A 24,007-nucleotide genomic window follows, 5' to 3' on the forward strand; every position below is an offset into this window, starting at 1 on the left:
GTGTATGCAGGAGGAATAAACACAACAACAACGTATGTAAGAGAAATATTACATCCATATACTTTTTATTCTTTTTGTCATTATTTTCTTTTTAAAGATTGAATAGGTTGTTTTTTAAGATGTTGTCAATATTGTACAATATCTCAGGTTTGATCATTTGTAAAAACATTCATGAGGTGTGTATAAAAAAAAGAGGGCACTACCAAAGATCAGTCCACACACTTCCCCAAAGATATACATAAAATGTATGCATTTTTCCATTATGCATTTTATACATACACACATTATGTGAAAAACACTTTCAAAGTGATGGTAATTTCTTAAACTTATGGTTGTAATTGGGGTTTCTCTCTTTTTCTATTACTTTTATATTGAATGAACATTATCATGAAGACTCTTAAGAAAAGTTCCATGTAGAAAAAAGCAAAACCATGGTCAGCCTGTATCAGTCTTTCACAGAAAGACTTGAGGAAGGCAGCAAAATAACTCAAGTCTACCCTGCCTCTACACATTAGGCTACGTTTTGTAGAAGGGGAGAGCAGATTCACTTTCCCTTGATACAAAAAAACCGTAATAAATGAGTCCAACCAAGTGATAAAACAAAAGTAGTGACTCCTGCAGTTTCAATTCCAGTAGTCAATAACCAGTAGTCGTCGTCCCCCCCCCCCCCCATCCTTGGTTTTTCTGGCTACTGATTGATAACTTTATGAAGTTAGAGTTTACCTTTTCAAAGTCAGAGTAGAGTAACAGTGCAATTTACCAGCAGGAATCAATGGAGTCCTTCTCTCTACCTTTTTGAAACTAAATTAGAAAACACTGTGGTCCATACTGGCGATCACTGCTCACTTTTGGGCAACCTTGTGAGTAGTTCTAAGCCTAGATATGACCTAAGACTTTCCATAAGGGGTCCCTAATTTCTTTACAGGATTAACCAAAAAATATATAATAATACAAATTATTTTACGTGTCATGGACACCTGACGTATTTGGGGCACAAAGAGCAAGCAGTCATTGCAACCATCAAATAACTTGGATGGCCCTCAATGTATGCCATACAGGATGACAGCGAGAGCGGGGTAAATAAATAATAACAATAAAGCTAATTGTAATAATACCAACAAGTTTACATTTGTCAAATCACACAGTCGGAATCAAAATAAAATCGGCATTCTCCAGGATTATTCAAAGCAGAAAACATATGCATTTAGCATCTACAGTCGTCACACCTTTACATCATCAGAGAAAAGAAAACGTTACGCAGCCAACATTTGATTCCTTCTCCACCTTCTTGCCTTGTGTATGATTGGGTTGTTCTCTATCACTATTTCCTTACGGTCCAATGCGGGAATGGGTGGCCCAGTCCAGCAAATAAACATGTCCTCTTTCAGTTTCTTATAAAAATCAAGCTCCACTAGTCAAACTTGTTCCTTCAAATCTCATCTGCTTTAAATCCCCCCCACCCTTCCTCTCCTTTTCATTGCCATCCATTTCGGAGAGAGAGAACAATAATGGGGGCTGCCGCCATACGGAAAATATTCCAAAAAGTAGACGCAAGTCACGACCAAAGAAAAACACTTTGCAACAATGACAAAGTACACCACCAAAAAGACGAACGCAAAAACATGACATCCAGTCTGGCCCAGTGCAGTGTTTGCACTGGTTTACAATTAGAAATGGACACTTCCGTTTCCTGTTTCAGTGGCAGACCTTGCAACTTGTTAAACATTGCTAGTTCATGTGGAAATTGAACGAGAGTGGTGAGTGGGAAAGTAATATTGAACAGAAGATTCAATAAGAGGGGGGGGGGGGCAAGATCATGCTCCTGAGTCCAAGAGTGAAGGAAGGGAGACAAAGTGATGACCCAAGTGAAGGACACACTAAACAACAAAGGAGAGAGGAGGACCAAAAATGGATGAAGGGCTACTTAAGAGGAAGGAAGGCCATTAAGCTTGAGGGACAAGGGGGCGGAGGAATGAGTGAAGGAGAAAACAGGGACACCAAAGTGAAGACATGGGGGCGGGGGTCAGAAGGCTAACTCCAGAGTCCTGCGTAGTTGCCATGGAGGCCTGAGCACAGAGGGCCACCGGCCACAAAAAGCTTGGTGCCGGAGTCGTCGTAGCAGTGCGTGTACACGGCGTTGGGGAAGGAGTTGATGTCAGAGAAGTAGCTCCTCCATGTCTCGTCATGATTCTTACGGAAGGGAAAAAGGTGAGAATTAGAGGATAGTAGAAGAAAATACAAATAGGAGAAACAGGAACAAAAGAAGACAGTGACATTTTTGGTAAAGAACTAATATTTATTGTTATCCAATGCCAGAATCTTGCCAGTATTTATTTGTTATCTTTAACAGGTTTTTGCCCCCTCCCAAAATCCTGTCCCTTCATAACTCAAACTATTCAAATGTAAATGTGACATTTGATAGTCACCGGCACAGCCAGTGAGAAATACTATTCATATTATAAAGATAATCCAGAAACCCCAAATTGACGAGGCAATATTATATAGAGAAAATGGCACTCACCAGCCAGCCCTTCCCTGTGGTGAGTTTTAGGATGCCCTCTCCTTGGCGCTGCCGGTACCCGCCGGCTGGACTCAGGGGGTCATCCAGAAACCGCTGGGCTCGGATGTCATAGAAGAGAAGGGAACCTTGACCTGTGCCCACCGTCACTATGTGCTCATAGAAACTTACAGAGCGGATCCCTGAGGGCGCAAAATCACGACGGTTAGCGATTTTCTTTTGTCTTTCGAACTTGTATACACTGAATGGAGTTTGAAAAGGTGCATTTTGTAACGTTCGCTTCCTGTCCCTTGCTCTTGTTTTTTTTTTTTTTTAAGCAGCAGGGTGTCTTGGTGAGTGCAACCATTAGCCAATTGTGTTTGTTGTGTGAGCTCCATTTACCTAGCAGATTCCCTGAGGAAGAAAAAAGTTGTGAAAGTTACCAAATGCACCTTTTTCAAGTCAGTTTGTGTGTCAAAGAGTGAGATACTGATACAATTCTATGAAAATAACCCAAGCACCCAAAGTCATCAAAGTTCAACAATTCCTTTGAAAGTAATTTTGTTATAAATCAAGTCCAAATTGAGTGTGTATATGCAATGTAAAATGTAATATAATGTTTTTAGTAAATTAAGATCTTAACATTTTGTAGTTGAGCTTTTAGAAACACATTAGGGTGGTATATATTTGCTCACTATAGCCAATATGCTAATATGATGGCAGACAATGCCACGAAAATATGTAAATTACTTTGGCAACGAGTATTCAGCATAAATGACAACAGATCGTGTCAAGCATAAATTTGCTTCAAGGCCCTACTGTGGCATAATGTTCTCACTAAATCCACTGGCCTGACCACACACGGAGTTCTCCAGTACTTCTTCAAGTTGTCTTTTTGTGGATATTTAAATCTATAAACATGGATCCTTGTAAGAACAGGGTAATGGTCTCATACTAACCGCTTCCTCGCTCCCGGGAGCTGACAGACTTGATGCTGTGGGTGGGCTGCCGAGGGTCCAGGAAGGACACATGAGCCTGAGAGCCCACAGCGTACACAGACCAGTCCTGCCCATATGCCAGGCACACGTTCTCCTTGCAGTGAGGCAGCTTGGTGGACAACAGCTGAGATAAAAAGACAAGGAACATTTGATCAATTGTCCCAGAAAATACACACAGACAAAGAGGGCCAACCAGTCTAAATCATCTGAAATGTCTTCAAACTTTATTCGGCTTCGATACAAAAACAAACATGCACCAAAATGTTGTTTAGAAAGACGGACTATTACAAACCTTGCACAAGTTTTGCTCAGCCTTCCAGAGGTGAAAATAGCCATCCAAAGAGACGGCGCCAAGTTCCTGATGAGGGAACAAATCATAAGAGATGCATCATAAATAATTCGCTCATTCTTTAAATCACAACGGTAACATTGATTTCATCAGAACTAGTATAGTGCCTGATGGCAGCGCCTGTTCTTGCCATCCTTTCGTCTGATTGCTGTGTATTTCCAACTCTACCCCTTACCTGTTGGCAACAAACGTGTGCATATTTTTTTCTCATGAGACCCATGGCAGTACAACATGGCAGCAAACGCGTTTATGTATTTATATTTTCCCAAGGATTCGTGTATCTTTCGGACTTGAGCAATAAACTTGACGAATTTCAACTTCATTCAGTGCCCGATTCTTGAGATAATTGAGCCAGATACACACACAGATTCCAGCCGTCACAGTTCGATTAAGATACCTTTACAGACTATTATTTTTTACAGACTATTATTTAATAAATGACTATCTTCAAGTTAGTCTAATACAACAAATAAAAGTAGAATCTTGAAGAGATCTTATCGCACCTTGTGGTTGTTGTTGAACGCCAGGGCTCGCACTTTGCAGTTATAGGGGTTGGTGTACTCTTTGGGGATGTCCTCCAGGGCGCGGTGAGAGATGTGGGAGTAGCAGGGGACCCCCTCCTCGCTTTGCTTCCTCTCCGCCTGGCTAAGCACCTCCTCAGACACCTCCCACAGGCCCATGGAACCATCCCGAGACCCTGGAGAGGGGATTAGCATGGCGATTAGCATGGCTATTAGCATGGCTATTAGACATCTCACTCTGGCAACAACAACAAATCTACCCATGATGAATGGAATCCAAAATGTTCCGTAAGTTCCCAAAAACACTCGAAAATAAATAGAATACACAAGTGAGCCACCAAAAAAATCCAAGAGATGCAATGTCATTGAATCATTATAAGCATACAAAATATCTAAACATACGTCCAACATGAAATTTGAACTTTTGGGCTGTGGGTAAGAGAAAATTAGCTTTGGTTGGAGTGTGTGTCCTGTTAAGAGTCGGTCTCCATAAGTCTAAAGCTTGATGCCTACCCAGAGAAGTGTTACACAACATCTCGATCCATTTATTTATTTATCAATCAGGGGGAAAGATCTTCCAGAGCTGTTCATTTACGTAACTCACCAGACACAGCCATGCTGTCGCTTATCCATGCAATGGAAAAAATCCAGTCGTTATGGCCATCCTAAAAAAGGGGAGAGCACACACACAGTGATTGTTGTGCATGACACTTTCTAGAACTGCACCTAAAACCAAATACCACAGTGCAATGGAATGTGCAGATGTCTTTGTGCAAATATCAAGTACTTCAAAATAAGATATGACGCCTGAACAGAGGCATGTTTCCAGGGACAACATTAGAGAACACAGCACCTTCGTCACTAGTCAATGGTGTCCGTTTAGGATCCCTGGGAGGAACCGAAAATGAATAATTAACGTACATCGCCAACGCAGACAGGATCCAGGGTTGGTAGCCGGTAAACAGCCAGACTGTTGGGGTTGTCTCCTCCAGTAGCTAGAAGTGTACTGGAAGGGTTGAGCTCAATGGCATGGATCCCACAGCCCTGCTGGTCCAGCCCAGACCCTGAACCCACACCTGGGAGGAAAGGGGTCCCTGTGGGCAGAGTTCCTCCGGCTCTGCCCTCTCTGTCCTTCAGCATGGGGATCCGTGTGATCTGCCCAGTCAAAACATCTGCCACAAATAACTAGAGGGAGAAACAAGAAAGAGGAAGGTTAAAAAGACTTCTGGTTAAACACGGCTAAAGAACCTTGGCCTGAACGTAAGGAATGTATTTTTTTGTGTCAAGTGAACAATGCTGTCAAAAGCTGAGCCCCAGACTGATTTCCCTATCTTTTACAGAGATCTGAGAAAGACTTTCAGAGGATAAGCAACCCTGTGTCATAACAGACAGTGAAGGTAGGAGAGAAGTTTCTGTGTGCAGAGGGAACAAGAATACAAGCATTGCACAAGCTGAAATCAGGGTCTGGGGAAAAATGTCAAATGTCATTCCAAAAAGAAAACTAACAGGCCAAAGCATTTTCTTTTGCTTGATTTCTTACAGTCTGTCAATTATTGGCTGATCAATGAATCATGATTGTTGCTACAATGCTGTCTAATTTGCCAAGTAATAAAGGCTTATCAGTCTGTGGCAAACATGTTGAAAGACCACTGCTCGGGAATTGGTATGTGATTTAACACAAATACAACACTTCTACATGGCTGGCAAATAGTTATCAAAATACACCACAGCCAACATGTTTTTGTGAACCTGACAAACCCCTTGAACTCCACTACTCTGTCAGGTGTCAGTATTTGACCGACCCCTTACCGTATTGCACTTGGTCCCACACACCACCTGGCGGTGGTTGAGCCACTGGGAGGCGAACACCTTGTTGAGGCGGCCCAGGGAGAATTCCCTCTCTTTGAGAATGCCGGGAAGCCTCCCGGCAGCAAAGCCGCGTAGGCTCCGCTGGAGCCGCCACTCATGCTGTTGCTGAGGCCTGAACTCCCGCCCCCGCAGGGCGCACACGACTGAACGCCGGCTGCGCCACCACTGCTGCGCGTGACGGGATGAGGATGATACGCGACTCCGCTTGTACGTCGACTGGCACCAGCCCACCTGAAGAGAAGGAGCGGTTTGACTAGCAACTTACATGAAAAAATTAAGTGTTCAGGTCAAATGTGGAGGGGTTTTAGAACCAAATAAAAGCAGTTCTGTGCCCCTCATAAAGAGATTGGAGAGAAATCCTTGTAGTATTATAGAACGAGCCATGTCGTCACAGGCAATCTGTCTAGTTAACTGCTGAGGTTCCTTAGACACGGACTGATGCATCTGTACAATCATATTCCTTAATTTCCTTCGGCCGTGGCAGCTTGCATACTGTACAATGTGCAGTGCCACCCTTCCCACCCTGAGGACTGTAGCCATTTCTCCAAGCTCAGAGACCCAGATTAAAGGAGCACAACTGGGTCACAGGAGGATCATGTACACAAACCTTCCCATAGACACTGAGGTGGTATAGGTGTATTCATATAAGTGAGAGCACGAGAACAAACATTATTTCCCGTGATACCTATTGTTTGCATCAATGTTTGGGCTTTAATAGTATAATTTTAAAGATAAGAAAATATGGTTATGCGCAAGTATGCTTGAAGCACGACTATAGTCTTTTATTGATACACATGTATTCAATTCCACTACCGTTCACGGGGTTAGGTTAACCCTAACGGTTCCATTTGAGCTTTTTTCTCATTGGAAATATGACCACGACAAATGAATGAACAACAAATGATGGTGCGATAATTTGCTTGACTTTGACGAGAATGCCTGCTAGAAACTTTGCTGGAGGAAAACACATGACCAACAACTTAAACACGTTATAAATACACAAATGATCTCGTTTAAAAACGTCGTTTACATTGTAATACATACAGTAGTTAGATAGGAAAAATACATTGTTTTTCATTTGTCCATTGACTATAGTACTGCCGTTAGTTTGTGCAAGCTAGCTAACTACATTCGTTAAAAATTAGTTTGAAATTGAAAGTCTAGAATACTGTAGAGGCTAAAAGCGACACTTGGCTAACTGTCGTTGCCAGGTGTGAGTTATTCTGGCTAACATTTTGACCAGTACTGTAGCTAGCTTCAGCCAGTCCAACGTTACCTATAGTGAACAGCTGGAATGCTTGCCTGCTGGACAGTAGTAGGTTCACCTTAGAGAAGAAGGTTCACAATACACATGGGCTAGCTCAACGAGTAGGAGACAGAATGTTCTACCGGTCTAAGTACGGTTCATAATTCATTATGTGATAATCTACTGTAGCTAGCTCGATGGTCTGAATCAGGCCTATGTTGACGGCAGCTGGCACCGAATAAGTTAGCTAGATAGCGGGCTGTGCCGTCATCTAAAGACAAGTCATCATAAAAACCCCGTATTAGCTTTAGCTGATAGTTAGCTATGAATGGTTAGCTAGTACTTGCTACCTGTGTTAGCAAGTACTAGCTAACCAGCTAGCTGACCAGCTAGCTGACATTGCTAACTACTGCTTAGCTAGGCTAGGCTAACATGTTCGCCGAAATGTACACCCGCCTACCTGTTGTTGATCCTTGGGCTCTCCTGCCTTCCTTTTCCTGCTAACTGTTTTTCTCGCCATAATCTGACACACACAATTCCCTCACCCACATGGAGGGCAATAGTGACGCTAGATAATGGATCATATAATGGCGATTAGCTTTTTTGTTGCTTGGCCCTGTGTAGCGTCCGGCGACAGGGAAGGGCGATTACATAGGGTGACGTTGAGTAGAGTCCCCTTAAGCCTCCGTAACTACAAAAACGCACTTAATTTCACTTTGTTAGCTAGCTTGCCAATTTGATCAATGTAGCTGCGGTTGAGGAGCCACGACAGGAGGCTCCCCTCCCTGTCCAAATCTTTATTTTCTCCAATATCCTTTTCTTCACATATCGCGTCAGCAACGGCAACAACATTGGGCCGCGCGCAGCCGCACTCAAATTAAACATCAACAAAAACAAGGTCGAACGTGAGCATTCGCGTGTGTGCGTGCCCGTTCACATTGCCTGACGTAATTTCTCGAGTCTATTGATGTCATTCACGCAGACGACATAGTTAAAATCTATTGCATGCAAAAACTGGCCATACTGTATCAAAACCACTGGTCAGTGGTTCTTATGTGGCAATATCTGTTTATTGAGTTTGAGGGGGGTCACTGGCAATCCATGTAACATCCATAAGAAAGTCAAATCATTCAATAGACTGACCAAATTTCAACACTAGTAATGCTACAGGATAGTCTAAGAATAAGCAATCATAGCAATTGTGTTCCAAATTTCAGTGACTTTCAGCTGATTCACGTTCTATTTGGACAAGACTGATGCTTTGTGTGTGAGAGAAAGAGAAAGAAAGACAAAGGGTTAAACACTAACTTTTCTGGCATACTCATCCAACACTGCGAGGTAAGAGTAGAAAATAATAAACCAATTCTGTGATTTTTTTTCTGCTGACAATTCTATTGGAGGTTTCTAGTTGTTTTAACAATGAAGGTTAGAGGGGTCAACCATTCTTGTGGTGTCTGTGTTGGTTTCAGCCATCTTGTGCTGACAGAAAAAAGCTTTAATTTCCACAACTTTGAGAGCAAATGGATGACTTACCATCCAAAACCATAAATAAATCACTGACACTGATAAATAGTAACAGACACATCATTAAAAGATGTGTACATTTAATCACATTGATACTGCTGAAACGATTCAGCACGAAACTGAAATATTTTCGAGAAAAATCATAATGTCAGGAGCTATGCAGGACCACCAGCGACTCTTGCTTACATTACTACTAAGAGCCGTCAAAATCCAGATGTTATTTAGAACTCGAACCGCAAGTTCAAAGTTTCTCCTGATAAAAAAAGTCAACAAACTGAGGAAGTTTAACAACTGGCTAATGAATACCAGCCATAACCTCCTGTTCCACTCCCGAGTAGATCTGTAAGACATTGAGGTTTGAGTTCTGCCAACCTGCTTCTGGGCATTATTGTCAAGATCTACATAAGGTATGTGAAAGTAAGGTATGTGAAAGTAAGGTATGTGAAAGTAGGCAGTCAAAGGTTTAACTAACAATGAGGTGGACATTTTCTACTTCATAGATTGTGGGCTGAATCTTACACTGAAGTGCGTACTGTGTGTACAGTAATGTAATGGGTCGACAGTGTCATTTGATACCGTGTTAACCAAAGGCTCCATCTATAGAAGGAAGTTTTAAAGTACCAGACTGAAATGCTCATTACTGACAGAATCATAATTAAGTGAACTCTCAAGGTACACATTTGCTTCTTACCTCTCAGGCTTTACAATGTAACCGCAAGCTAAGATGACATGGAACATCCAAACGCCTCAACCACCTGTAGTGTGACAATATGAAACCTGACCACGTGCTCCTAAGAATGTTGTAAGCGTTTGAGCCTTAGGATTTCCTTACAACACAGTAATGTTAGGTAAAAAAACTGACAATTGGAATGCAAAAAATGTGCAGGGCATTACCATACCCACTGTTGACCCGTCAATATTTGGGAATTCCTGTTCACAATTTGGTTAGGGACTGTTTTATTATCCTCATTTTAAAACTACAAACGTGCGCTTTTATTCTTTTATGGTGCTGTGATGGGGCAATTTCCCAGAGGACATCAACACAGTTCTAGCAAGGTCTTGAGAAGTCCAAGGTGTGAGAGCACTGTTGTTGCTACAATGTCCCTGGTAAGACATTTCTGTTCATAGCACCGGGCACTCAGTGTGGTCCTGTTAAATGTAAGTGGCACTCAATGCCAAGATCATGGGTGACACACAAACATATCTCTGACATCTGTATTTGCAAAATACCAGCTACCTAATTTTCAAACTAGTTTCTGTTATATTTTCTATTATGAGGTATTCTGATAAGTGGAAACAAACATCCTTTGTTGGATATTAGAGAATATCCCACCATGGTGCCTAATTTTGTATTAGACCCAGTCTATCGTCCAGTCCTCAATTTGTTACTTTATGAAAGTGAGCTCAAGACAGTTTAATTTAAAAATCCTTTTAGTTTCTTACCTTCACGCTGGTATAAATGGTAATTTGGCTAGCCTGGTCATTTACTTTGGGTAGGACACACTGGGCAACATACTTCACCAGAACTTATTCACACATGATGTCTCATGGCACTTAAAACCTGTCAATTCATTTGTACAGGTTGTTAGTCCAAAGGAATCTATGGAGGGCAAAATAGCAATACAGGGCATAATTGGAAAATAAAATGCCACCCATTAAACACAGGTGACATTAGGTTCTCACTGATTGAAAAAAATAATATATGAGACCTATTTTTAGAGAATGCTTTGTCATTTCAATTAGGGAATACAAGCACACATATCCATATGAAATAAGCAGAGAGTAACAGGATGGACAAACTATTTATGGGGAAAACTACATTTTTAAGTTAGTGTAGCGTTAAACTGTGATGAACTGAAAAGAAAACTATATAGCAAACTTTTTCATATTACATTTCTCCAGCCATGTATCCATTTTAAGACTCTTTGTTCACAATCTTCCAATGTTCACAGGGTCTTTAAGGTACCAGTCAGTCACACATCATCAAACATCTCTATTGCACAGAAGTTTGGTTGCAGAACAACCTTAACTTAAATGTTTATCTTATTCACTTCAAACCCCCCAAAAGGTCCTATCAGAAATCAAGTGTCAGCAAGTGTCAGTGTACTTTCTTTAATAATCTATGTATGTGATGTGTGTTTTATGCCTGTGCAGCTTTGACACCATCAATGGACCATATGCAGACTTTTAGATAAGTTTTCTTTTTATATTTCCAGTCAAATTTGTTCTCTCTGTCACTCTCTCTCCAGCGGCGCTTGCTTCCTTTCCAGTGCGGGGAATCAACCGGGGCAGAAATAGAAGTTATCAGTAATATTATTAATCTTTATGGTTCTGAAAATGCAGTTCCTAAAACAGAAAGCAAAGAAAGAAAATATCAGAAATAAAGAAAAAAATAATAAGGAAGCGTGTTCATCCCTCTCAATGGACAAGACAAAAAATGAACGATGGTGAAAAAAGGTGAGGGAGAGGGCTGTGAAAAAACATCTGCCACAAGAACAGAGTGGGCACTTCTTAAGTCAGTTCTCTGTTTCACGGTGAGCAGGTTCAGGTTCCATTGGCTGACTGACCAGTCCGTTTCAAGAGTCTCCTGGCCCCCCCGTAACGCCGCTAATTTGTGGGCCTGCGTTTAGCAGCGGAAGATGGCAGCTTTTTTTAGCTGGGAGTGTCAGTGTTCCGACTATTCTGTCAAAAGAAACAGGCTTGTGCCCCTCCCAGTCCGGGTCTACTAGGCCCCTCCCCTTACGCCCCACAGAGTTAGCCACACCCTTTCCAGCACTAGCCAGTTTTAGTTTCGCACCAAATGGCCTTCATCTTCTAATTGCGTCTTTTTCATACACCTCCGCATTCTTCAGCAAAAAAAAAAAAAAAAAAAAAAGCAGGCATGGATTCCCAGAACTTTGAACTACAGACCAAACCCCTCACAGGAGCCCATTTCTCACGCTTCTCTCTTCACTCTAGGCACACAGTCCTATCAAAAGTGCTGATTAGTTCATCGTTTGTGTGTGTGTGTGCGCGCACACGTCTTAGCCGGATCAAGCAAGATACATAGAAGCCAACACTTTTTGTACATGGCGTTGCGAGGCGTCTGTAGTGGACGGAACTGGGAGGAAGCCTGTGAGAGCCTGACAGGAGGGCGTGGCTCAGCTGGCGGTGGCACGGCCCATGAGGTCTTCCAGGGCCTTGTCCTGGTCATTGTTGTGAACCAGCAGCACCTCCTTGATGGCGTCGCGCTCGAACCCCATCTCGCCAAAGCGCGACATCAGCTGCAGGAACTCTAAGGCCTGCGGGGAACAGAAAGTGTAACAAGGATGTAAAATTAGATGAAAACCCTTTTTTTGAAAAGAAAAGTGGTATGAGGTGTAAAGACTTTACCAGGCCAGGGCTGGCTTTATCTCAAGGATATAGAGAACAGTAGCTGCTTGTAAATAAGTTACGAGAATTTGGGAAAGAGCAGGATCTCCTAACAATGGATTTTGTCAGAGGTCTCCCACCCCAGCGATAAACTGCTTAATGCATCATGTGAAAAGAATGAATAACATGGCTCTGCTGTGTTGTATTTGTACTGATTTGAGGCACGGCCCAGGTTGAATCGCCACAACCAACCTTTTCCTCTGAACACTGGTACATCTCCAAGCACTCCTCCACGGCCGTGGCATCGAAACCTCGCTCGCAGAGGCGAGTGTGGACAAACAGGTAGTCCAGCACCTGAGACAAAAACACACACCATCAGGACAGTTGAGTCTGCTGATTAAATGTTGGGCAAAAAAAAAAGGAATGAGGAGCAAACGACTTCCAGTTGAATTCCAATGTGTATTTCTACTACAGTGTTTTTTTGTTTGATTTCGTACAATTTATTAATTTAGCTGACGCTGTTACCCATAGAAATGCATATAGTGGGTACAGCAAATAAACACGATTCAGAAGTGCACAGAGAAACACACAGTGAAACACATAAGTGTTTCAGTGTTTAGAGCCAAGGAACAGTCTGTATTTTACCGGACAGTGCGACAATATCATCATTAAAACTACATTATTACACGGTTTTGTTGAATACTCCATTTTGATTTCTGAATAGCTACAGTATGGAAGCAGTTCTGATCTGACTTTGGCGACCACATCCAATCATACCCATCCGCAGAATGGAGTCAGGGAAGTTGTGTTTCTTAACGAAGGCAGAAACATCAACATTCCCAAAGAGGACCCAATTCACCTTGTCTCACTGAGTTTAAGTTGCAATGGACGCAGTTATGTAACAAAAAAATACATTATTGATTTATTTATGAAGTCGCCATAATGGGTTTAATGTTGACCAAACAACCAAAACTGTTCCCCTATGTTTAAAGGAAGAGGGGTACACTGAACAGTGTATTAATTAGTGCTGTCAGACGATTAAAATATATAATCGCGATTAAACACATTAATGTCATAGTTAACTTGCAATTAATCGCAATTAATCCCAAATTTTTATCTTTTTTAAATGTCCCTTGATTTATTTTTGATCCATTGTTTTTTCTAATTTTAATGCTCTCATCAACATAGAAAAGTGGTTCGTATTGCTTCGTGCAAATGCTTTTTTTTTTAAAACAACATTGCAAATGCCTGGCTTTGACGAGGGCGCGGAAAATTCGCATCGGCTCTGTGCTTGGCCATCAAGTGGTATTTCAGACTGGACAAGGTGCTGCGATGATAGCTCAGGTCACAACGACAAACAAACAGATAACTTTGGTCTTGTCAATGGAACCATTTGGTTACTTTTTAAAAGTAAACTGTCCATTCGGAATCTTAATGGCATCCATTTCGGCGTCTCGCGCTCGCCATCCACTAAAAACGTAACGTTAGCCTACTACCAGAGAATGTCTAATATCCGTAAACGGGCTCTGATACTACTCTTTAGCCGGCTCGCAAGTCCAACACAAGTGTTGGGCGTGCCTGTTGTTTTGTTTCCGGTCTAGCTAGATCTGGTGTGGTATTGTAGTTTTTCTAACGTCAGTAGTTGTTGCAACAGCATGTGAAAAAAACTAAAAAGTTTGCTAGGCCAAAAAGAGCCTTAATCGCACGATAAAAAAATGGACGCCGTTAATAACGCGTTTAACTGACAGCGCTAGTATTAATATTAACCAAACATGCTGGAATTGCAGGTATTTTACTCTATGGGTTAAATCAGAGCAAGAATGGTCAAAGTACATTCCAATAAAATAGAAATTTAATAACATTGCAAATAAATGAAATCAATGACAAGGTAAACATTTGACACAAAATGAAGGTCTTAACTCTTAACCTCCTCCATGATTATTGTAAATCAGAGAAAGTGGTGAGGAAGCCCTCAGGAGATCAAGAATCGAAAGAACAATGCTTCAACAATTCCCTTTATACCCAACTATCATCTGTAGAACCACATTTTAACCCTTACTTTTCAACATGTGACGAGCGATGCAACAGTAAGTTACACAATGAGGCGTGACACCCATCAAGCAGACACTCCATCCAGCAACTCCAGATATCAGAGGTGGGGTCAGGGTGACACCCAGCCACTAAGTGGCAACGTACAGCAGCAAGCTCATGTCAGGGTTTATTTGACCAAAATGACTGGCTTGCTGTACATTATCTCTACTTATTATAGAAGTCTGATAATCGGGCAGTGCAACACTAAAAAGAACAGGACAAAAATTAACGCATCAAAATCCAATTCAGAGTCATTAAAACTGTTCTATGGGTCGAGGGTTGAAATCCCAGTCCTTCACAGTTCTGGTCAAACACACGCGTGCACACACAAGTCACAGATGACTTCAGACGTTCTTCGCTGTAGGGGAGCCTACCTGCTCCACGTTCTGCCCTTGCTTCTGCATGGCTCTGAGGACACCTTCGTAGGAGTAGCCCATGCCCACGATGGTCTCCACACACTGCCGCTCACTGGGGGACAGGCTGAGCAGGCCCCCTCCGCATGGGAGAGGGGCAGGGCCAGAGCCTGGGACTGCGTGGGTCTGGTAGGAGGGAAAACAAGAGCGAGAGCAGAGATTACTCGGATGAAGTCGTGAACCCATATCAGGCTTAATGGTAAAATGGAGAACTGTTGATGGACCAAGACCGATGTACAAGTGTTTTTGTTCTAACTAAAGAGGTCTGTCATAAACCACTGATCAATTAACAATAATGAAAGATTCCAACTAATGATTACTTTATTACTTCTACTGTTTTGAATGTTCTGAATATAATAAACATTATTTGATCTATACCCTACTATATTTGCTTATAAGAACATGACCCTTGGTACTGTCCAGGAGAGAAATATGTCTATCTACGAATTATGTTGCTTGTAGCATTGATAAACTGTCATTATCCTGTTTGCTAAAGCTTGCTTATGGCCTGCGTAGCCATAAATTAGTTCTTTGTAAGACTAGGAAATGTCTGTCACAGTAGGTTGTAGGTCAGAGGTCAAAATGTTACCAAAGTGTATAATGCCATGCAACTTTGAACTAGGAAAATAGGAGGAAAGTCAAGGCCATTTCTCGGAGCTCTATCTAAAAACCTAAACAAAAAGCTATCTAGTGCCACGAATGCGTGTCTTCTTTCTGTGCTTGCGAAGCTGTTGATTGTCACCCTCCCATATTGTGACACTGTTTAACTGCCCTTCATCCCTGTATTCTTTGTCCTGTCCTCTGAGATACTCAGCTTGAGTGGATCAGGCACCTGCACCTTACATACAGTACCAGTCAAAAGGGAAAATGTGTCCAAACTTTTGACTGGTACTGTATGTGTAATAAATACTTTGATTTTGTCTTGAACTTGTATTTGGCAACTTACTTCCTGGACTTGGTACTTTCACTGCAATAGGGTAGAATAAGAGACTTCTTCATAACTTACCTGCTTTGGTGCCCCGTTTTGGGTATGACTGTGCAACTCCTGCCGTCCAATGATGTCGTTCTTTTGGAGGGCCGGGGGGCTGCCATTAGATAGGATGCGCGGTGAGGGGATGGAGATGGGGTTCAGGTTACAACTCATCAGGACAGGATCACACAAGTCCCCAGGGTCCGACAACTTGGGGAAGGTCAGCGATCGGATGTTGCAGGGACGATCGTCTGCCTCGGGCGTCCCTCTGCTTCTGTCCATGTCCAGCAGCGCTACAAGGCCGTTGGGTTTGTGAACATACCCCGTTTTGGCTGGAAGGCAGGTGTTGGTGGTTGCAGCGGGAGGAGAGGGGCTGTTGCCACGCGAGGTTGGCCCAGATTGGATGGCTTCAGGTGGGGACGCGGGGGGCAGCGGCTGGGGCTGGCTCTGCAGGATGCTCCGCAGCTCCTCCTTGTCGTCGAGCGTCTTGAGCTCCAGCTTGTCGAAGGGGTCCTCCTCACGCTCAAAGTCGGCCAGGTTGAGTCTCTGCAGCTGGGGGAGGCTGGGCTGGGTCTGCCTGGCCAGGCTGGGAGCAGGCAGGGGCGTGAGGATGGCGTTGTGTCGCAAGCCCGCCAGCACCGGGTTCAGGGCCGGGGGCGGAGGGTCGTGCTCCTCAGCTGGCCGGGGCCTCTTCCCACCACCGTCCTGCATGGGGGACGGGTCCTCCCTGCTGTCGGACTCGGCCCTGGCGATCGCCGCTTCTACCGCCCGAGCTTCCGCCGCTCTGGCCTCTGCGAGCTCCAGCCCCCAACGGACACTTCGCCTCTCCAGGGAAAAATCGTACTGTGGACGGGTACGGCAAAAAAAAAATACACTATTTCAAAACTTCACTTGTTGGGACATTGTTAACTGCTGGCCCAAATGTGTTGAATTACAGTACTTGTTTAGCTACTCTTACAGTGGCCCTTTAAATAAGAATTCCCCACCGATCTACCATGCACATGATGTTAACAATCAGCAAAAATGAGTAGACTGATAATAGATAGATGGCCCTGGGGGAGAAGTCTGTAGGGAATGACCAAACCTACTTTAAACAATGCAACAATGCGGCAGTCTGACAGATAAACTCACCTGCAGGTCTGTGAGTACAGAGCCACAGTCGGGAAGGCAGAAGCCAACAGGCAGCCCAACTTTGGCAGGGCAGCGGAACTTGTCGTTGATTTTGAAGGGAACATCATCAAGGTAGCTGATGGGTCCTGGGAAAGCACAGTAATGGTAAGTAACTGGGCTGCGACAAACACAAGCATCAGATTCAAGATGTTTTGTCTTTATTTCTCCCCCACTGAACAGAGTACACTAGACCAAAACAATAGTGAAATCTGCTATCTGACAGTATTTGATATGTACTGCCCACAGGGTGACAGCGGACACATTCCCCAACGAAGCCCCTGACAGTGAATGTTAGAATGGAAAAAGAGGAAAGACGCTGGCAGACACACTCACCATTGTTGTAGGTGTCTGCTCCTGATTTCCTTGCAGCCATTTAGATACTCTGAAGTCAGAAACACAGGGTTCAGCAACTAGCACAGATTGGTCGGCTTACATGAGAAAAATGTAAGCACTACACACCACTGCATCAACCCAACTCTGTTGTGTAACTATTTAACAGTGAAATGAAAGATTATAGACACCACTCTATTGCGATACAAATACGATGGATGTTAAATGAAATGTTGACTTTGCAGATTAAAAGGGCTAGTGGGTGAGTGTGTTAAATGAAGACCTTCAAACGGAGGCCCATCAAATACAGCAGATCAAGTGTCAAATCTGACCATGTGAGATAAACTACTCTGTTCGTATTTGTCTGTGCAGTTTAAGTCATTTCAAGTGTGGAACCGTAATAAAACAATTAGGACGAATAACGTTTAAAATGATGTATAGCCTCAAAAGGCAACGCATTACATCAAACGTAGCTACAATACCGGTTACACTAACAATGTGCATCATTTAGCGTAAACATCATGTGAGGACTGAATTACGTAAGGTACAGTTTGTACATTTTAGCTGGCTAGCTCTAGCCAACTCATTGAAATGCCATTATAATTACATAGCTACTTAGCTTTATGTTGCCATCAACAACAGGTATATTAGCTAACTTGCTAGTTTACAAAACGTCACGTAGGCATACCAATTTAGTTAAGTTAAGCTAACTAGCGTTACATTTCCTAGCTGCGCTAGCTACTCGCTACTAGTTAACCGAAACTACTAGGTAGTACTAAAGCTTTATTCAAAATTATCTGTCTAACGTACTGTATCAACCTAAAACATCATTTCTCTCTGCGATTGCACAATATAATATATACTAAAGGAGCCTTTAACTAGAGCTAGCTATTTGGAAAGTTTCGTTTATCCGGCCAAAATGATGGTTGAACAGAATGTACAGAAGCTACGTACGACGTTGGTTGCGTAGCTTGATATCTAGCATAAAGACTTTCCTGGACGATTAGCTAACCCAAGATAGGTTCCACTTTCGCCAGGATTTATGACTAATATACTTGGCTAGACTGTCAAGCTTGTTAGCTAGCTAGTCTTGCCAATTCCAGAAAATGCTTAGTCCGTGGTTCGCTAGCTAGTTTAGCCAGCTGTGGCCTCGCACTGTCTGTTTTGTTATGTGGACCGTTCACTCCCCTCTCTCTCTGTGTCACTCTGTTAGTGCCACCGCCCCTCAAAGTGTCTACCCAAATGTACATCACGGACCCTCTTACCTGTATGTGCTCTGTCTTGCTTCCCCGAAAACGTATTTACGCCTGCCCGCCGAGATACCGTCTTTGAAGTCGTACCTAAAATAAGTTTTATTGAATCCGAAATCTCTTTCCTGCCTCATCTTGCGACGCCATCTTGAATTGTCAGCCTCCCTTCCTTTGGTTTCTGTTTTTTTATTTATTTTTATTTTTTATTAATGAACAATTGGGTCACAAATACAGAAGCATAGTTACAGATACCGTTTACAAATACAATGACGAAAAAACTAAATACAAAAACAGTAATAACAATAAGAAAAATCCTTTAGTTCCTGTTTGACGTAACCTTTTCACTTTAATGACGACACAGGAAGAACATGTAATTATTTATCATCATTTATTTAACCTCTGACAAAATACATAGAAAAGGGTCAAATAGGGAGCCATTACATCATTAACAATGGAAATAAAACAATTCAGTAAACTTTGGTTAATTTTACTTTATAGTATATAAAATGGGTTGAGCATATTTTATGAGACAGTCGATCTACTGTTAATGGAGTGCTAGGATGCTGCAGAATGAGAAAGTGTGACCATGTTCAATATCTCTTTTCAAGAAAAGATCAAAAGACCCAGACTATGGTCCATATACTTATGTAGCCATGTGTCAATATGATCAAAATACTTGCTGTATCAACTGTAGCACTTTGTATTGTAGTTGTGTGTTACATTTTCAAGACTTATATGACCATACTATATCGATACAAATCTAGATCGATAAAACATACAAAAGAATGAAATAGCCAAAGAATGTAGTTGTAGAGTTTCATAAATCTTAAGAAATTAACCAAATCAAACAATTACAAAATGTAACTGGCGCAACCTCCGCTCCCTATCCCCCTCCCACTTCTCCTCTATTGTAACATCCTCCCTCCCATTGACGAGTTCTCGTCCCACCCCACTAACACTGCCACCGACACCTTGCTAACCACTTTAACTGCATCACTTGACTCTCTCTGTCCCCTGTCTACCAGGCCTGCACGATCTTCTCCCCCCTGCCCGTGGCTTACGGATGTTATTCGTGAAGAACGGTCCACCCTTCGAGCAGCTGAGAGGAGATGGCGCAAGTCCAAAGACGGTCTGGACCTTGATAAGTATCACTCCCTCCTCAAATCCTTCTCTTCTCACATAACTGGTGCCAAAACCCTCTACTTTCTTAACAAAATAAACTCCGCTTCAAACCCCCACAAACTTTTCTCTACCTTCTCCACCCTTCTTAACCCACCTCCCCCACCCCCTCCCTCCACCCTGACAGCAGATGACTTCTCCTCCGTCTTTGAGAAAAAAGTCGCCGACATTAGCAGTCGGTTCCCTAAACCCACCTTTCCTACCCCCTCACCCTCCATTACTGACCCAACTAAATGTCTAAACTCCTTCTCTCCCCTGTCCGAGGCAGAGCTCTCTGACCTCATTCTCTCTCATCGCCCCACCTCCTGTCCCCTTGATCCTGTCCCCTCCCCTCTCTTTCAAACCATCTCCCCCTCTATCATAACTTTTCTGCTCCATGTTCTAAACTCCTCTCTTACCTCTGGCACCTTCCCCTCTGCCTTCAAACAGGCCAGAGTTACCCCTTTACTCAAAAAACCCTCCCTTAACCCTGCCGTCCTCCAGAACTACAGACCGGTATCATTGTTACCCTTCTTTTCTAAAACAATTGAACGTGCTGTATCTAACCAACTGTCTAACTTCCTTTCTCAGAACAACCTGCTCGACCCCAACCAATCGGGCTTCAAGACCGGCCACTCCACAGAGACTGCCCTCCTTTCAGTCACCACTGCCCTCCAGTCTGCCAGAGCGGCTTCCAGGTCATCCGTCATCATTCTGCTGGACCTTTCTACGGCGTTTGATAAGGTTAACCACCAGATCCTGCTCTCCAGACTTTCTGTGATGGGCATCACTGGCACTGCACTCCAGTGGATCTCATCCTACCTGTCGGGAAGATCCTACCAGGTCTCCTGGGGAGGCAAACTGTCAGGCCCACGCCAGCTCTCCACTGGTGTCCCACAGGGCTCCGTCCTTGGTCCCCTCCTCTTCTCTCTGTACACCACCTCACTTGGACCAATCATCACCTCCCATGGCTTCTCCTACCACTGCTACGCTGACGACACGCAGCTGTACCTGTCGTTCCCTCCAACCGATCCGGGGATCTCAGCTAGGATTGAGGCCTGCCTCGCAGACATCTCCGCCTGGATGACTGAGCACCACCTCCAGCTGAACCTTGCCAAAACGGAACTTCTCATCATCCCGGCCAAACCCTCCATCTCCTATGACTTCTCAATCACCCTGGGATCTGCGACGGTGACCCCCTCATCCTCTGCCAGGAACCTTGGGGTTACCATGGATGACGAGCTCTCCCTCACGGCCCACATTGCTGCGGTCTCCCGGTCGTGTAGATTCACCCTCTACAACATCCGGAAGATCAGGAGATACCTGTCTGAGCACTCCACCCAGCTGCTTGTCCAAGCACTTGTCCTCTCCAAGCTGGACTACTGCAACTCGCTGCTCGCCGGTCTCCCATCATGCGCAACCCGCCCTCTTCAGAGAATTCAGAATGCAGCGGCCCGTCTGGTCTACAATCTACCCAGACGCTCCCACGTTACCCCGCTCCTCATCTCCCTCCACTGGCTACCCATAACGGCCCGCATCAGATTCAAGACCCTGGTACTGACCTTCCGAGCAGTGAACGGGACTGCGCCCGACTACATCAAGTCTCTCCTGCAGCCTTACACCCCCACCCGCCACCTACGGTCTTCCTCAGACAACCGCATGGTGGTCCCACCTCTCAAGACTGCCCGGTCCCAGCACAAGCTCTTCTCCTGCCTGGCACCCCAGTGGTGGAATCAACTCCCCACCTCCATCAGAGACACGGACTGTCTCTCCACCTTCAAGAGAAGGCTCAAGACGCACTTGTTCCGGGAGTACAATGGTACTTAGGAATGGTTTGCTGAACCCAACGCTAGTTTCCTCAAGGATCACAATGACTCTTGCTTAGACTGTTGCTCTTGTTGGTTAGTGGTAGCTGATTTAAACTGTTGTATTCTATTTTAGTTAATCCTATTTTTATTGCTTTCCTACAGGTACACCTGCACTTAGAGATTAATGTTGTGTAATTTTAACTTGTTTAACTACATGCTCTTATGGTTTCTTCCCTTTAGCACTATTTTTTGGTTGTTCACAATATGTACTTCTTGTTTTTGACTACCCGCAATGCTAATGCTGTAGGGAGTCAGATGGCTGAGCGGTGAGGGAGTCGGGCTAGTAATCAGAAGGTTGCCGGATCGATTCCCCGCCGTGCCAAATGACGATGTGTCCTTGGGCAAGGCACTTCACCCTACTTGCCTCGGGGGGAATGTCCCTGTACTTACTGTAAGTCGCTCTGGATAAGAGCGTCTGCTAAATGACTAAATGTAAATGTAATGCTGTGGGGCTCTCTTGTTGTTATTATCAGTGACCTATGCACTTTGTAAAGCTCTCTCTTGGAAGTCGCTTTGGATAAAAGCGTCTGCTAAATGAATAAATGTAAATGTAACTGTGACCCCTTTTAAACAGATGCAGTAGTATCTAAAACACACAAATGTCTGTTAGGCTTCATTCAGTGTGGTAGAGTAATGTAATCAAGCCATTTACTGCCATTAGATTTCACTGAACCCCCCCAACACTGTTATAACATCATCCACAGGCTAATCACATTATGATGCATTGGCTTTAGAATCTGTTAGACTATGTGATATCTTCCATCACTGGACTCTTGTAAATGAAACACATTGCACATATGGTCTGATGTAGTGTACAGAAATTGCTTGTCCGTAGCTTAGGTTTAATCGGAACTAGACACAATTGTAAAATAAATTGTATCAAGCTCATGACATGATATAGGGTTGGAGGGCTCCTGGTTCTATACTGTATATGAGCCTCTGACATGGTCCACCAACACCACCTCTCTGGTCAAGAGGGCACAGCGACACCTCCACTTCCTTCGCCGGATGAGGAGTGCTGACCTCCCACCCTCTGCCCTCACAATCTTTTAGAGAGGTGCCATTGAGAGCATCCTAACCAGCAGCCTCTCACTCTGGTACAGCAGTTGCTCTGCTGCTGACCAGAAGGCCCTGCAGAGAGTGGTGAGGACAGCAGAGAAGATCACCAGATCAGCCCAACCATCCATTCAGGACATGTACATGTCCCGCTGCCGCAAGAGAGCCATCACCATAGACCCCACCCACCCAGCACATGAACTGTCCATCCTCCTACCATCTGGCAAGCGCTACCGCAGCATGTGGTGCAAGACTACAAGACTCAGCAACAGCTTTTTAGCATAGGCCATCAGAATACTCAACACACTACAAGGAAATCTCATGAACAGGTGCTCCTGCGCCACATACACCCACTAAGGACCAAGACCAAGACTTTATATTTATTTATTTTAAAACATTTTATTTATCATTCATTTTCTCAACTCTAAGTTCAATGTCTGCACTATGCACTTCATATGCACAATAACATATAGTATTCATGCTACTATTTGAGCACTCATATGTTGTTTTTATCGTATTCGTTGTTTTTATCCTGTTGATGTCTGTTTACACTTTTGTCAAATGTTATAAATGTTGTATTACTTGCACATTTGGAGTATGGGGAAACGCAATTTCGATCATCTGTGTAACTACTTGTTGCATAGTCGGATTTAAAATAAAGTTCACTTTGTCTTTGACTTTGAATGAGTCTTCAGAGAGGTTTTGGGCAGTGATTAAAGCTTTAACAGTGTAGGGAGCTTCTGACTAGCCACTCTACCACAAAGCCGTGACTGATAAAGAGACAGTTGTCACTTTGGCAGGTCTTCCCCTCTCTGCAGAGGATCTCTGAAGCTCCAATGGCCATTTTGTTCTTGGTCAACTTCCTGCCCAAGGCTCTTCTTGCACTGTTTCTTCACTGGGTGAAGAGACAGTGCCAACTCTTGATGTGGTTCTAAACCTCTTTCATTTCATTGCTCAAAGGAATTTTCAATGTTTAATCCCTTTTTTATGATCTTCACTGTGAACTGTGCGACAGTAAACTCTAGAGTCAGATGTGTGCCGTAGCAACTTATCACAGTAAGTCATTTATTTTGTTACAAGAGTCCAAGAACATATGGAGCAATATCAAAATAAACTTAATGGCTGTGATTTTTTTAGAATTTTAAACTGATGTATAACGGTCTATTTTATATTATAGAAACGTTGACAAAAAACTAAAAACATGTTTTGATTAGTCATTATGGGGTATGTAATGTAGATTGATGTAAAAATCATTTGAACAAAGACTACATCATAATAACTACATAACCGTACAAAATGTGGATTTAGTGTAGTGGCAGTTCATTCAATGCATGAACACTTGGATA

General features: G+C 43.4%; 2 protein-coding genes across 4 annotated transcripts; both read right to left on the reverse strand.

Annotated features, from left to right (window-relative positions):
• Window positions 1-26: 26 nt before the first annotated feature.
• Window positions 27-8,372, reverse strand: dcaf12 (DDB1 and CUL4 associated factor 12). Of its 2 annotated transcripts, XM_047025468.1 has the most exons (10): window positions 7,941-8,372; window positions 6,175-6,465; window positions 5,287-5,550; window positions 4,970-5,030; window positions 4,348-4,541; window positions 3,788-3,853; window positions 3,457-3,619; window positions 2,900-2,911; window positions 2,522-2,700; window positions 27-2,190 (listed from the first exon to the last, which is right to left on the reverse strand). In XM_047025468.1, the coding sequence occupies exons 1-10, from the start codon at window positions 7,998-8,000 to the stop codon at window positions 2,032-2,034; spliced, it is 1,449 nt and encodes a 482-aa protein (XP_046881424.1). In that variant the 5' UTR covers window positions 8,001-8,372; the 3' UTR covers window positions 27-2,031. The 2 variants fall into 2 exon arrangements, with proteins under 2 accessions (XP_046881424.1, XP_046881426.1); XM_047025470.1 differs by lacking the exon at window positions 2,900-2,911 and having other exon boundaries at window positions 28-2,190.
• A 2,344-nt stretch (window positions 8,373-10,716) lies between these two features.
• ubap1 (ubiquitin associated protein 1) lies at window positions 10,717-18,741 on the reverse strand. Of its 2 annotated transcripts, none has more exons than XM_047025611.1 (7): window positions 18,595-18,741; window positions 17,333-17,381; window positions 16,961-17,085; window positions 15,866-16,672; window positions 14,821-14,985; window positions 12,608-12,709; window positions 10,717-12,285 (listed from the first exon to the last, which is right to left on the reverse strand). In XM_047025611.1, exons 2-7 carry the CDS (start codon window positions 17,370-17,372, stop codon window positions 12,145-12,147), a joined length of 1,380 nt encoding a protein of 459 aa, XP_046881567.1. In that variant the 5' UTR covers window positions 17,373-17,381; window positions 18,595-18,741; the 3' UTR covers window positions 10,717-12,144. The 2 variants fall into 2 exon arrangements, with proteins under 2 accessions (XP_046881567.1, XP_046881568.1); XM_047025612.1 differs by lacking the exon at window positions 18,595-18,741 and adding an exon at window positions 18,284-18,531.
• Between the last annotated feature and the right edge of the window lie 5,266 nt (window positions 18,742-24,007).

Source organism: Hypomesus transpacificus, chromosome 9, assembly GCF_021917145.1.
Source record: "Hypomesus transpacificus isolate Combined female chromosome 9, fHypTra1, whole genome shotgun sequence".
Taxonomy (NCBI): Eukaryota; Metazoa; Chordata; class Actinopteri; order Osmeriformes; family Osmeridae; genus Hypomesus; species Hypomesus transpacificus.

Coding starts and splice junctions, on each gene's coding strand:
- dcaf12 (XM_047025468.1), bottom strand. CDS start 8,000: ATGGCGAGAAAAACAGTTAGCAGGAAAAGGAAGGCAGGAGAGCCCAAG. Junction 6,466..7,940: donor AGCCCAAGGATCAACAACAG/GTAGGCGGGTGT, acceptor CCTTCTCTTCAG/GTGGGCTGGTGCCAGTCGAC. Junction 3,854..4,347: donor CGTTCAACAACAACCACAAG/GTGCGATAAGAT, acceptor TTCCCTCATCAG/GAACTTGGCGCCGTCTCTTT.
- ubap1 (XM_047025611.1), bottom strand. CDS start 17,372: ATGGCTGCAAGGAAATCAGGAGCAGACACCTACAACAATG. Junction 14,986..15,865: donor AAAACGGGGCACCAAAGCAG/GTAAGTTATGAA, acceptor CCCTCCTACCAG/ACCCACGCAGTCCCAGGCTC. Junction 12,286..12,607: donor ACCAGTGTTCAGAGGAAAAG/GTTGGTTGTGGC, acceptor TGTTCCCCGCAG/GCCTTAGAGTTCCTGCAGCT.